Source organism: Aethalodelphis obliquidens, unplaced genomic scaffold (genome assembly GCF_003676395.1).
Source record: "Aethalodelphis obliquidens isolate GAN/ISIS:26980383/991018 unplaced genomic scaffold, ASM367639v1 scaffold149, whole genome shotgun sequence".
Taxonomy (NCBI): Eukaryota; Metazoa; Chordata; class Mammalia; order Artiodactyla; family Delphinidae; genus Aethalodelphis; species Aethalodelphis obliquidens.
Genome location: NW_020838093.1, coordinates 41,807 through 56,378, shown reverse-complemented (window position 1 = coordinate 56,378; position 14,572 = coordinate 41,807). Strand labels below are relative to the sequence as shown.

The 14,572-nt window shown below is 42.6% G+C and overlaps 1 protein-coding gene across 11 annotated transcripts in view; it reads right to left on the bottom strand.

The window, feature by feature from the left end:
- The window catches only part of LOC113616537 (DNA-directed RNA polymerase II subunit RPB2-like), a 150,914-nt gene that overhangs the window by 106,013 nt on the left and 30,329 nt on the right, over nucleotides 1-14,572 (bottom strand). For 3 of the 11 annotated variants that reach the window (XR_003431324.1, XR_003431321.1, XR_003431331.1), the window contains one exon: nucleotides 10,467-10,592. The exons of 3 other annotated variants lie outside the window; for them this stretch is intronic. Coding sequence is in view for 1 of the 8 variants with exons in the window: in XM_027099924.1 (XP_026955725.1) it covers nucleotides 11,985-11,996 (12 nt within the window). In the remaining 7 variants the exon portion in view is untranslated. Of the gene's footprint in view, nucleotides 1-1,896; nucleotides 2,953-10,466; nucleotides 10,593-11,711; nucleotides 11,997-14,572 lie in introns of those variants that run through there. 5 more of the 11 variants (XR_003431327.1, XM_027099924.1, XR_003431325.1 and 2 more) reach the window with 4 other exon arrangements.

Below are 14,572 nucleotides of genomic sequence, written 5' to 3'. Positions count from 1 at the left end.
CAGACTTTTGCCAAGTGTTCTCCCCGTCACGGAATAATTCCTGGCCAGTGCTGAGCCACAAGGGGGCAGCGGCTCCCTGGGAACTGGCACTTGCCAGCAAATCATGCAGCTCAGCCTGAAACCAGCTCAGTCATGTGTCTCTAGTGCATGGCCACTGGCCTGGGAGAGTCACATTTCACTTGCAAACTGCTTTTGAAGACTCCTGCTTTGATTCTTTGAAGACACTGTTTCTATGAATAACACCGAATGAATGGTCCAGTTGGAGCTCATGCGGGGTCAAGGACCTAGGTGAAATGCTGACAAACAGTTTTACCCTCTGGAGTAGGGGTCAGGCAAATGCTCTCAGATTGTGGCTGGAAAGGGTGGAATTTGAAAAGCTGCCAGAGGAGGATGGTGCAAGCTTAGGTGACCTGAGCAAAAAGCTCTGACCCGACAGGCCTAAGAGAAGACTGTTCTTCCGTGGTGGGCAGGTTTATGAAGAAGCTTCCAACCTTTCTTCTCTAGGTTTTCTGCCTCCTGTCCCTCTCTGGTTCAACGTCTTTCATGCTGACAAAAACTTCTGCCCTAGTAACCATATCCATTAATTCAGAAAATCCGTAATATCCAATATTAGCTTGGCTATTTACAGTTTCCAAAGTCTTTCCTACTTTATAAACCACTTTCATGTATGTTTATCACCCACTATTTGAAATGCTTTGACTTTTGACCCTGACTTAAATTAACTTTTTTTTTTTTTTTTTGCGGTACGTGGGCCTCTCACTGTTGTGGCCTCTCCCGTTGCGGAGCACAGGCTCCGGATGCGCAGGCTCAGCGGCCACGGCTCACGGGCCCAGCCACTCCGCAGCATGTGGGATCTTCCTGGACCAGGGCACGAACCCATGTCCCCTGCATCGGCAGGCAGACTCTCAACCACTGCACCACCAGGGAAGCCCAAATTAACTTTTTTTTTAACTGGAAATAGAGTCCATATACTGACCAAATATAAAAAAACCAGTGAAAGGTTGGGGACCAAGTGCTAAGGACATTGAATTGGCCTGGCAACACAGACCAAGCTGCAGGGTAAACAGTGTGATGTGGGCAGAATGGAAGTGTTAGATTCTGGGGTATGGAGCTCAGGAACGCATTCCTTTCTGAAAAGGAAGGGCAAGGTGGCACTGTAGAAACATTTGCCACTCAAAGACTTTCACAGGCATCCATGCACGTGAAATTGACAATGAATAGTTGTGAGACAGATGACCCTAACTTGCAATGTCATATGTTAGTCTTTGGAGGAGTGAAGAAATCCTTTGTTTGCCATAAGGTTGATTTATTAGGAAAATAAATCATAAGTTGCAACATCTAGGCCATGGAGAAGAATATCACAAAAGAAGCATGTGTTACATAGTTTTTAGGGCTGTGTTGTTTTACATACTTAATATACATATAATTGGAATTTTTTGACCTTCGAGAAGGTATCATTCATCTCTGCCTTGGCAGAGATGACGGGAAGACTGGGATCTCCATCTGTTGGTACATGACCTCTCCCTCCATGTGGTCTCTTCAGTAGGGTAGCCTGACTTATGTGGTGACTCAGGGCTTCCAAAAGTTCAAACATAGAAGATTCCAGGCCTTCTTTAGCCTTAGCTGCAACTTTCTGTGAATCTATTTAAAATTCTATCAAGTGGGTTACATATTAGAGTTTCAAGCTGTGATCAGCAGTATGGAAGACAGATCCATGGCAGAGCTAGGAGTAGGAAGAAAGTTTTTTGTTTTGTTTTTCGGTACGCGGGCCTCTCACAGTTGTGGCCTCTCCCATTGTGGAGCACGGGCTCCGGACGCGCAGGCCCAGCGGCCATGGCTCACGGGCCCAGCCGCTCCACGGCATGTGGGATCTTCCCGGACTGGGGCACAAACCTGTGTCCCCTGCATCGGCAGGCGAACTCTCAACCACTGCGCCACCAGGGAAGCCCGGAAGAAAGTTTTTTTATACACAGTATCACTTATCAGCTAGCCTATCTCATATGACTCATTTTTAAAAATGAAATTGAAATGCAATCTATACATGCAAAATCTAGTGTAGAGCTTGAATTTACACACATACATGCGCGCACACACACACACACCCATCTTCTTTACCACCTGAAGGTATTCATCATTCTAACTGCTATCACTTAGATTTTGTTGACTGGTTCATTTTTATTTATATTCATCAGCACTTTCAGTGCTAGCTTGGGAAAGAAAAAGAAAACAACTCTATTAATATTGCTGCTTGTGAGAACTCTCAAAGCAAGAAAGAAATCAACCTAAGCAGTGGCACTCTTTCTAAAAGGAATCAGGTCTTCTTGCTACGGAAGACCTGCTTTCAGTGAGGCTGAGTGAACAGTGAAGCAGCTCTGATGGCCCAAGCCCTGCGCACCAGGCTTTCACATGCAGTATTTGATTCCACTGCTTTCCATTGCTGGCTGGTGACCACTATGTCTATGCCACATTAAATTTACCACTCAGCTTTTTTTTTTTTTTAATGCACCAGTGTAAAAGGCTGATTGTACAGCTTCCTCTCACTGTGTCACTGTAGGATAAGTCCAGAATTAGGATGGGCTCCAGTAACAGTGTTGATCAGCTTCTCAATGACGTCCTCAAGAACTCAGGCTCTTTCCACTCCTCCACTCCATTGTCCTTAGCTTCACCTAAGGTCGATTTTCCTTAGAGTTGTAAGTTACCTGCCCAAGTTACCAGGGCTACAGTGCTTCCTTGTTGAGGCATACCTGGAGACAGAGGTGGTACAAAAGGGGGTTGGGGATGTCCTGGAAGCCATTAGGTATGAGACACCAAGTTAAAGGTACAGGAGGATGCAGATGGTACCTTAGTGAGCGCAGCAAAGTCCCTTGATCTTTTGATATCGCCTGTCATCTTCACAGCTGCAGAGATACAGAGCATCTTGTCTGGGGCCTGAAATGTCTGCTCTTCCCAGTACTTTGGAACAAGGAAGAAAGCTTAATAGTAACATAATTGCTGGGGCTGTATTTATTTGAGCTAACTAGGGGCTTTCCACTCATTGTTTTTTTTATTTTATTTAATTGAAGTATAGTTGATTTACAATGTTGTTAATTTCTGCCGTACAGCAAAGTGATTCAGTTACATACACACACACACACACACACACACATACACACACTTTTTTAAATATTCTTTTCCAGTATGATTTACCTCAGGATACTGAATATAGTTCCCTGTGCTGTACAGTAGGACCTTGTTGTTTATCCGTTCTATATGTAATAGTTTGCATCTAAGCTAACTAAGCTTCTCATTCTTGAATATTTTAAATCCAAAGGGGCAGAAATGATGCTAATGGGAATCCTCCATTCTTTAAACTTCCTGCAGCTCACTCATTCACAGGTGCACCTGACTGTGCACAGGATCTATAGCCAGGAAATGCCAGGCAGGGCTGCTTTATTCTCTAAGGGGAAAGGTAACTGCCAGAGTCAAGGGTCCTGAGGCCGGGACTGTGCCCCACCTTTGCTGGGTGATAGGCACCTACGACTGACATCAGTCAGGGTCCTGCCACAGACAGATGCCACACCAACAGAGGTCCATGGAGGAAGAGGGTTTAATATAAGGCTATTTACAAGGTGTGGGTAGGGTTAAGGAAACAAATGAGGAATGCTGAGACCTCTCAGGGCTAGAACACCCCCTACCCCAGGTCTCAAGAGACAGGGGGAGGGAGTAGTTACAAAGCTCAGAGACAACAACTGAGAAGAGGCACTGAACAGCTGGGTCCTTCAGTGGAGGAATGCAGCCAATCTGAAGCCCAGCTGGAAGGGAGCCAGGGCACTAAATACCCCAACCCTTCTCTTCTCCCTCCTCTATCTTCTGCTGTTGCCTCCCATTTTCCTAACCCAACTCAAAGAGAGAGCACCAGGGATCCTTGTTGAGAAAGTGGATCTGGTGGGAAAAAATGGAAAATACCCAGCACACAACCCTTTCATTCATCATTGCACAACTGGTGTCTGCCCAAGGAGGGGACTTTCTACCCACTGGGCGAAAGGAAACAAAGAAAAAATTAAGTACCAGTGGTACCTCTTGAGAATGCCAACCCAGGCTCCCACATATGGTCAAAGTGGATTTAACCTATTTTCTTTTCTGCCTCTGAACCCCCCTGGGTCCCAGCACTGTTCATCACATAGTAGTCGTGCATGCAGGTTTCACAAAACAATTCTATTCTATTTCTGGGGGTTACTAGGGTGCCACTGATCATCATCACCGTTGCCCAGCCCATATGTCTAATTGTGAGGGCCATTTTAGATTTCAGCTGAAAGTCTATCTCGGGGAAGCTTTCAAGTTAACCCAGGCAACACTGATAAAGATCTTAAGAAAAGGTGGTGAACACTCCCACCCAGTCACTGAATACACAAGCCATGATTAAGGTGTTTACCTATAGTGCAGACAAAAGAAATGGCGTCACTTTGAGCAAAGTGGTGAATAAGGGCATATGAGGCCTGTTACCTACAAATTTCTCTCCATCCCTGCATCATGAAGAAGTGGACTTACTCCCCCCTTGAAGCAATTGCTGGTGCTTGAAATCTCAGACTGGAAAAGATCCTGTCCTCAGAAATGCAAAGATCCTGTCTTCATGTAAAATTTTAATAATTTGTTCATCGTGAATTTTTTGCATTAATTTGATTTGTTAGATTAGTAACGTATTATTCATCTTGATTGCTGAGGTTTTTGGCCACCACTTACTTGCCTCACTCTAATCCTGGCCCTGCAAGGGCCTTGCTTTATGAAACTTTCTGGTGAAGTTTCTTTGGAGAGCTTACCTATTGCATTGTGACTAGGAATTGGTTTAGAAATTTTTCATATAACTTTTCAGGAATACAGCTAGTTTATAACAGAAGTTACAATTCTTTTTTTTTTTTTTCTTGGTGTTTTGGAGCCCGTAGGTGCAACCAAATACCTCCAGTACCACAGGGTGGGTCTCCAACTCCAGGGCTATCACTGCTTCTCCCCCAGCTCTAAAACTTTGCCCAAGCCAATGGGCATTCTTTATACTGACCAGAACTTTGTTTAACCCTGGGTGGGAATTAAAGTTATGTAAAAACAAACAACATTTTAAAGTCTCCCTATTTTACTTTCATCCTGGCCTTTGGTTATTCAAAGTGCCTTTTTAACAAACTCTGACAGAAATTGATACTGCAGTAAGCTAAAGCCGAAAACAAACAACCATATAGGAGAAAAAAAAAGAGCACCTAGGTTCAGCCAGAGCAGAATGAACAGACTCCCAGGAAGTAAAACCCAGTTCTTTGCACTAAACTCACCCACCTCCACATCTTATCACTGAAAGTCAAATCCTGGCAGTTAGCCCTTGAACCCCCATCCCAAGCTTTCCACTGCAACAGTCTTTCCTAATTCAGTGCTAAACCCAAGGCTCCAGAGATGCCAGATTTCATCCTGTGTCCCTCCCCCTTGACAGCCTGAGCAGGGGCTTCACACTAACAGGGCAGAACAGAAGGTTGGGTGCCAGGACACTCCCCAGCTACTTGAGTATTTGTGGGAGATGCACTGGATTCTCTCAAGCAACAGATCAGTAGGCAGGCCAGCGGGAAAAAGACAATAACATAATTTGTACTTGTACTTTCTTAAAAGAAAAACAAAAGGGACTTCCCTGGTGGCACAGTGGATAAGACTCTGCACTACCAATGCAGGGGACCAAGGTTCGATCCCTGGTCAGGAAACTAGATCCCACATGCATGCCGCAAGTAAGAGTTCGCATGCCACAACTAAGGAGCCCGCCTGCCTCAACTAAGGAGGCTGCCTGCTTCAACTAAGAAGCCCACGTGCTTCAATTAAGGAGCTGGTGAGCCACAACTAAGGAGGCTGCAAGCCACAACTAAGGAGCCCGCAAGCTGCAACTAAGACCCAGTGCAACCAAATAAATAAAGTGTTTAACAATGTCAAGCCCATCCAGCCCTACCAGCATACCCTAGCTGCCCGTAGCTCTCAGACTGTTTGATACGCTGGTGCTGCCTGCAAGGTCTGGGTATGGAGGACCCCACTGCACTATGTCTGAGTATTCTCCCACTGCATAAGCCCACAGACTGCCAGCATTTTACCTCTGGCCTGGTGTACACCCTGGATCTTTGGCCATTTCCATCTTACATCTCCCAGAGCCCAAGCTGGTTTGAGATGGCACAGGGGTGACCTTTGAAACTGGCCCAGGCTGGGCCTGGAACACACCATCCAGACCCAGAATCAGCCTGAAGGACCAAGCTTCCTGGGGTTGGGCAGTGAAGCCTTCACAAGCACCAAGCTGGCTATTCTCCCAGAGGCAGAGCACACTGCAGCCCTAGAGGCCAGGAGTTGAGTCCCTTGGAACAGGCTGACCTGTCGGATTAACAGCTGCAAACTAGGGGGTGCAGGGAGCCTCTTCTGGACCTCCTCCAAGCCAGCCACAGGTTTTGTGTACTGGTCTTGTTACAAACTGTTCAAATAGTAAAGTCTTGGGGTGTTCTTGCCTCTCCTGCTAATGCAGGATCCCAGCCCCCTGCAAAGTTCTCCCCACTCCTCATTTTAAATAATTCTGGATGCCCACAGGGACCTTCTCTTGGGTCCTTAGGATTAAATCAGCTGAGTTACAATGTTATGTCCCTGGACTCTGCTGCCAGCATCCTGCACTGTCCCCCTGCACTACTGAGGTGCAGGGCAAAGCAGGGGGAGAGCACCTCATTCCCCATTTTAAATTTTACTGTTATTAGGGTATTTAAGAGTCACGTAGTAAGCCAAAAAATAGCCCCCAAAAGATATCCACGTCAAATCCCTGGAATCTGTTAAGGTCTTTGCCAATGTGATTAAATTACCAATCTTGAGAGGAGGTGCTTATCCTAGTGGGCCCTAAATGCAACCATCTGTATCCTTATAAGATAAATACACAGAGAAGAGCCAGACATACAGAGGAGAAGGTAACATGAAGAGAGATTTGGAATGATGAGGCCACAAGCCCAGAAATGCTAAGGCACATCAGAAGATGGAAGAGGCAGGAATGGATTGTTCCCTAGGGCCTCCAGTGAGAGTACAGTCCTGCTGACATCTTGATTTCTGATTTCTGGACTCCAGAATTGTGCCACAATAAATTTCTGTCGTGTTCATCTACCCAGTAATGGTAATTTTTTACAGCAGCCTCAGGAAATGAATACAAATAGTGTTGCTTATACTCTCTCACTGTCTGACAGAGGTTTTTGTTTTAATTGAGTGAGTGTTCTTTAACTGAAAGCTCTTTTAGTTGTTGCTCCCGGCACTCAGACATGAATATATGGGGATCCTGGGATGAGACACCAAGCTGATTAAAAATTCCTACATGGAAAAATACCTTTAATACACTAAAAGACCCTAGAAAAATACTTAAAACAATTGTGACAGACAAAATGCTAATTTTCTTCACATAAGAACTCTTACAAAACGATAAGAAAAATACCAACAGAAAAAGAAACAAAATGGATGAAGGCTATGATTAGGCAGTTCACAGAAAAAGCTTTTAAACATGGGAAGACATGCTCAAATTCATCCATCATTAAAGAAGTGCAAATAAAACCAAAGTATCACTTTTTCACCCATCACGTTGGCTAAGAGTTGTACTGCTTGATTTTTTTTACTGCATCTATATTTCTCTGTCAATAAAATACTTTAAGCAAACCTACATGTTAAAAATAACATATAACAATAGATTCTGAAACCAGAAACCTGGTTTCAAATCAAGACAAATTTTCTCATTTATTCAAAATTTACCTAAAATCTTGCTTTATTTCAACCCTTCTGAGATCCTTAGGTAAATAAACTCTTCCTGCTATAAGAAGTCCATGAGTATTACACAGAATATGCTTTAAGAGAAGCAAAGCGCCCCCTCCATCATCTTTCTCCTCTTCCCTGTGCTGCCATCAAGAAGAAAGTTGGCATGGATTGTTCAAATTCTAGGACTCTTATTGCCAGCCCAGCCATCCTTTGTCTCTCCTCTTCCTTCAATCACTGACAGGCCAGAGTCTGTTCTCCTTCCTGCTTCCCTTTTGCACAGACACACACAGTGCTCACCACCCCAGCAGTAGTCTAAGCCAGCTCAGCACTGGCAGTGACAACAAGTACCTTCTATCTTGCTGCCTGCCTGCTTCTTTCTGAACACACTCTGTGTCTTGCTGGATGTGTCAGATTGGCTTTTTGCCTGAAGGTTCTTAGTCCTAACCAGACTGGTCAAAAAGGACTGATGCACGCATTTCAGTTCAAATCACCCAAGTTCTTCTTACTGAGTTCCAGGTCCAAGCCCAGTCAGCAACAAAGGCACACCAGCTACTCCTGGGAGTAAAGCGTCAATGCAACTTCCAGACCCTACTTGCTAAATGGGGAGGGGATTTGCTTAGACGTGGCTAAACGCTCAAGAGCAGCTGGCCTGCAGCTGAGGGGACTGAGGAACATAGAAGTGGACTTGGATTTGATTTAACCCACTGCCAGGGCATAGCAGGGGCTCAATAAGTGTGGACTGAGGTGATGACTGAAGTTGGAAAGACAAAAGAAACACATAGTGAATACTGTTTTCACAATACAAGAACATGTCATCAAATACTACATTATGAGACGCAGCCGAATTTATTAGGAGATTGTGCTAGTTAGGATAGAGACTATGCTACTGCAACAAAAACATCCACAGATCTGACTGGAAGAGGATAGAAGTTTATTTCTCTCTGGTATAACAACAACCATTTAGTCTAGGCTACCGAAACAGCGCTACTCTGTGAGGTCATTCAGAATCAGTGCTTCTTCCACCACTGCTAAGGGCTATAGTTCCCAAGTTGTCCCAAAGTGCCTCAGTGAGCTCACAAGAGCACCATGGGATGTGTCAAATTTTTGAGAAAAACACAGTAATCCTCAACATCTGACATATACCACATAAACTACTAATTTGAGGTAGTTCAGTTTCAACATGAGATAGCACTACTTTTTGATGACATGAGATATTTCTGAATCTAGGTTTTTGGTGGTTGCTGTGATAAAAAGCAAGTCCTCTAAGAAAATCAATGTGGAACAGGGAATGGGGTAGTGGTGTCCAATCTGATTCCAAGGTTTGAGGAGTTGTGCAGTGCCCCATAGGTATATACATTCTATCACCAAGTGACTGCAGTTGTTTAAAGTAAAATATTTTTCTTTCAGTTTATGCATATTACTTGTTACAAATGTCTACTAAATGTTGGGAGACAATTCTCCATGGATCTCTCATGGTTTTGCACATGTTGTAAGCAGAGGCAATGACTGCCTTTGATCCAGGCTATCTTTTCAAGGATGCTTGTACAGGTGGCCCTCGAACAACATGGGGGTTAGGGGTGCCAACACCAGTGCAGTCAAACATCCATATATAATTTTTGACTCCCCCACACCTTAACAACCAATAGCCTACTGCTGACCACCTTACCGATAATATAGTCAATTAACACATAATTTATGTTACTTGTATCAATATTATATGCTACACATACACTATTATACAATAGTACTACTATATGATAATAGTACCGTTATACAAAATACATGATACTATATATCATATTATTGTACTCTTACAATAAACTAGAGACTATATCAATACAAGTTAATGTCATCTGTTTATGAGATTATGTCAGTACCTAACATCCATATTATTGTATATGATATGAAACACTGTAGATACTATGTGAATTACTAACTCTAGACATCACAAATGAAAAGATAATGTGTAAAAACAAATTCATATTTATATACAGATATATTTATATATATATATAATAATACAGAAGCAGCAATATGATTACTTCATGGTAAGCTTAGTGTAATTGATACAATTGCTTCACAGTAGCTTAGCTTATACAGTGAATGAATCCTTATAAAAATGTTATGGCATACAGTCATATTCATAATACAGTGTTGGAAACACTTACATTTTTAAAAATCCACTTACCTATGGTGACATCGTGATACGCAGTTTCTCCAATTAGAAGGGAAGACAGAGGCATACTGTATGGTAATGTATATAACTTTGAAAGCAAAGTTATAGAACAGTAGGAAAACTAATACATTATTAATTTTATATTAAGTATCACCTTATTCCTATATAAGGTAGGCTAGCCACTTCAATACAAGTCTTGAACATGATGTTCTACATGATGATATTTAGGCAATGATGATGATGGTGGTGATGACACAATGTCTCATGGTTCTTGCAGTAGTTATTAGATTTTCATAGAAAGACACACACATACATAACAAATAAGTTTATTAACTGTAGCACATGATGACTGCCTACTATTCATTAAGTAGAAGTGGATCATCACAAAGGTCTTCATCCTAGTAGTCTTTTTGCTTTATTTTTTTTTTTTGTGGTACATGGGCCTCTCACTGCTGTGGTCTCTCCCGTTGAGGAGCACAGGCTCCGGACACGCAGGCTCAGCAGACATGGCTCACGGGCCCAGCCGCTCCGCAGCATGTGGGATCTTCCCAGACCGGGGTACGAACCCACGTCCCCTGCATCGGCAGGCGGGACTCTCAACCACTGCGCCACCAGGGAAGCCCCATCCTAGTAGTCTTGATTCACATTGAGTAGGCTGAGGAGGAAGAGAAAGAGGAAGGGTTGGTCTTGCTGTCTCAGGTGTGGAAGAGGTGGAGGAGGTTGGAGGGGAGGCAGGAGAGGTACACACACAGGGTGTAACTTGACAAAAATACATCCTAATTTCTTTTTTTTAATGTAGTATAGAGGAGCTATTTATTTATTTATTTTATTTATTTATTTTTGGCTGCGTTGGGTCTTCGTTGCTGTGCGCAGGCTTTCTCTAGTTGCGGCGAGCAGGAGCTACTCCGTTGCGGTGCATGGGCTTCTCACTGTAGTGGCTTCTCTTGTTGCGGAGCACGAGATCCAGGTGCATGGGCTTCAGTAGTTGTGGCACGTGGGCTTAGCAGTTGTGGCTTGCAGGCTCTAGAGCACAGGCTCAGTAGTTGTGGCACACAGGCTTAGTTGCTCCGCGGCATGTGGGATCTTCCCAGACCAGGGCTGAAACCCGTGTCCCCTGCATTGGCAGGCGGATTCTTAACCACTGTGCCACCAGGGAAGTCCTTACATCCTCATTTCTATCTGACTTTTTTGCTTTTATATTTTTCTAAAAATGTTTCTATAAAGTATTAATCCTTCGGCCACTGTGTGCTTTAGTTTCAGCACCAGTATCATAGAATGGTCCATGTTGTAAAAGAAGTCAAAAGCAGTTTTTAATTATCAGAACCCTTCTGCCAGAGTGTCTAATGTCAATCTGTTTTCTGGCACTACTTCTCCCATGTCTTTTTCCTCATTGTCTGGCACTGGTTCAGAAGCACTCCTGTCCAAGTCATCTCTTGTTAAATCCTCTGGTATGGTGTCTATTAGCTCTTTTTTTTTTTTTTTTAAGATTTATTATTTATTTATTTTATTTATTTTTGGCCGCACTGGGTCTTAGTTGTGGCATGCCGGCTCTTTATTGCGGCGCATGGGCTCTTTGTTGTGGTGTGTGGGCTTCTCTCTAGTTGTGGTGTGCGGGTTTTCTCTTCTCTAGTTGTGGCGCACAGGTTCCAGGGCACGTGGGCTCTGTAGTTGTGTCGCGGGGGTTCCAGAGTGCATGGGCTCTGTAGTTCGTGGCACGCGGGCTCTAGCTGAGGCACGTGACCTCATTAGTTGTGGCACGCGGGCTTAGTTGCCCCGCTGCATGTGGGATCTTAGTTCCCTGACCAGGGATTGAACCCTGCATTGTAAGGCGGATTCTTTACCACTGGACCACCAGGGAAGTCCTGTCTATTAGCTCTTGAATTTCTCTAAGATCCCTATCTTGAAACCCTTCACAGCCAACCTTTTTTGCCATATCTGCAATCTCTTTCATGATTTCCTTGATTGGTTCTGTCCTAAATCCTGTGAAGTCGCGCACATCTGGACAGTTTTCTCCAGCAGGAATTTATTGTTTGGGGCTTGATGGTCTTCACAGCTTTTCCTATAATAACACAGCATCTTCAGTGGTATAATCCTTCCAGACTTCCATGATCTTTCTCTACCATAGCACTGACAATTTTTTCCATGGAGTACCATGTGTAATGAGCCATCAAGGTCCCTAAGATCCCCTGATCTACAGAATGAATTAGATGTGATTGGAGGCAAGAAGACCACTTCAGTGCCTTCAGTGTTGAACTCATGGGGTTCTGGGTGGCCAGGGAAGTACTGTCCAAATCAAATAAATTTTAAAAGGCAGGCCTTTACTGGCAATGTAATTCCTGACTTCAAGGACAAAGCATGGACGGAACCAATCTAGAAAAAGGGTTCTCAATGTCCAGGCTTCCTTGCTGTAGTACAACCAAAAGACTGGCATCTGCTGTTTATCTTTCCCCTCAAGGCTCGGGGGTTAGCAGCTTTATAGACAAGGGCAGTCCTGATCCTAAACCCCGCTGCATTTGTGCGAAACAGGAGAGTTAGCCTATCCCTTTCTGTCTTAAATCCTAGTATTCGCTTCCCTTCCTTACTAGTAAATGTCCTTGGTGGCATTTTTTTTTTCCAGAATAGGGCACTCTTTTCTACATTAAAAACCTGTTCAGCCTGCTATTGTTTCTCCTCAATGATTTTTTTAATTGTGCCTAGGAACTGGTCTGCTCTCTCTTGGTCATCCTCCTGTTATCTTGACATTTTTTTTAAAGCCAAAACTCTTTCTAAAATTATCAAACCAACCTTTGCTGGCATTAAATTCTCCAGCTTTAGATCCTTCACCTTCCTTTTGCTTGAAGTCATCATATAATGACTGCTTTTTCTCAAATCATATTAGTAGGTATGCCTTTCTTATAGCAACCCTATACCTACAAAAAAGCTACATTTTCAATATAAAATAAAAAGTTATTTCACAAAAAGTACATTTTCATGTATACTGGCATAGGTGTAGTGATGCTTTCACGTATTTCCTTTTCTTTTCTTTTCTTTTTTTTTTTTACAGTGGTCTTTATGCTGGATTCATTTATCCTGAAATGTCTGGCAACCGCAGCTACAGATCTCAGTCTACAGTATACATCAAGCAATTCAGCTTTTTTTTGAAATGTCAAGACTTTTCTCTGCTTCCTGGGAGCACTTCCAGCAACACTAGTGGCACTTCTAATGAGTCCCATGGGGTTATTCAAGGTTTACAGTATTGCACTAAACACGAAGAAGAATATGCAAGAACTGTAAGACATCACTTTTTACTGTGATAAGCAGTTTAGTGGAAAGATGAAGTGCTCACGTGGAGACGATTAGTGTCACATGGGATTTTAAGTGGATACCCACAAAACTTGAGCTCACCACAATATTAAAAGGAGGTTAACTATTATAATAGTACAATATGCACTATAGTTAATTTTATGCAGTTTATGATTCAATACTGCATATTTATGCTTGTTTATATTTCTCTCAACTGCAAAAGGGCCATGTACTATCTATAAGTCTTTGCACAAGTTTTGATAAATTTTAACTCTTGTTAATAGATTTGTGTATATTTTATGGTAGAAAATGATCAAATAGACTAGTATCTATACATATTTTGTACATTCATGACATATCTTTTTATTATTTTTTTCAATATTTCTAGGCTACATGGTTAGTCTGTGAATTTTTCAAATTGTTGCAAATCTCCAAATAATTTTCCAAAATGTTTACTGAAAATAATCCACATATAAGTGGAACTATGCAGTTCAAACCTGTGTTGTTTAAGGGTCAATTGTATCTGATAATTTCTTATTTTGCCTCTCTGATAATTATACATACTTCACTCTGTAACCTTTCAGTATCCAGTCCTATATCACTCTGCCTTGATCAGGCTTTCCCAGTTATAAGCCTGACTTCTCACAATTGCCTATCAGACAAATGGCTTCTAGCCTAGCTGTCTAATACAGCAGTAACCAGCCACATGTCACTACTGAGCACCTGAAATATGGCCATTCTGAAATGAGATATGTTGTTAGTATAAACTACACACTGGACTTCAAAGACAATATCTCACACACACAAAAATATAAAATTCTCATTAATAATTTTTACGTTGATTATATGTTGAAATAACATTTTGGATGTATCAGGTCAAATAAAAATATTATTAAAATTACTTTCATCTATTTCCTTTTTTTAAATATAAATTTATTTATTTATTTTTGGCTGCATTGGGTTTTCGTTGCTGCGTGCAGGCTTTCTCTAGTTGTGGAGCAAGGGCTTACCACTGCAGTGGCTTCTCTTGTTGCAGAGCACAGGCTCTAGGCACACGGGCTTCAACAGTTGTGTCACATGGGCTCTAGAGCGCAGGCTCAGTAGTTGTGGCTCATGGGCTTAGTTGCTCTGCGGCATGTGGGATCTTCCTGGGCCAGGGATTCAACCTGTGTCCCCTGCATTGGCAGGCGGATTCTTAACAACTGCACCACAAGGGAAGTCCCATCTATTTCCTTTTTACCTTAATATGGTGTCTAGAAAATTTTTAACTGCATATGTAATTCACATTATATTTCTACTGGATAGCACTAGAAAATATATTCCGTGAAAATATCAAAAATATTTTGGGAAAAT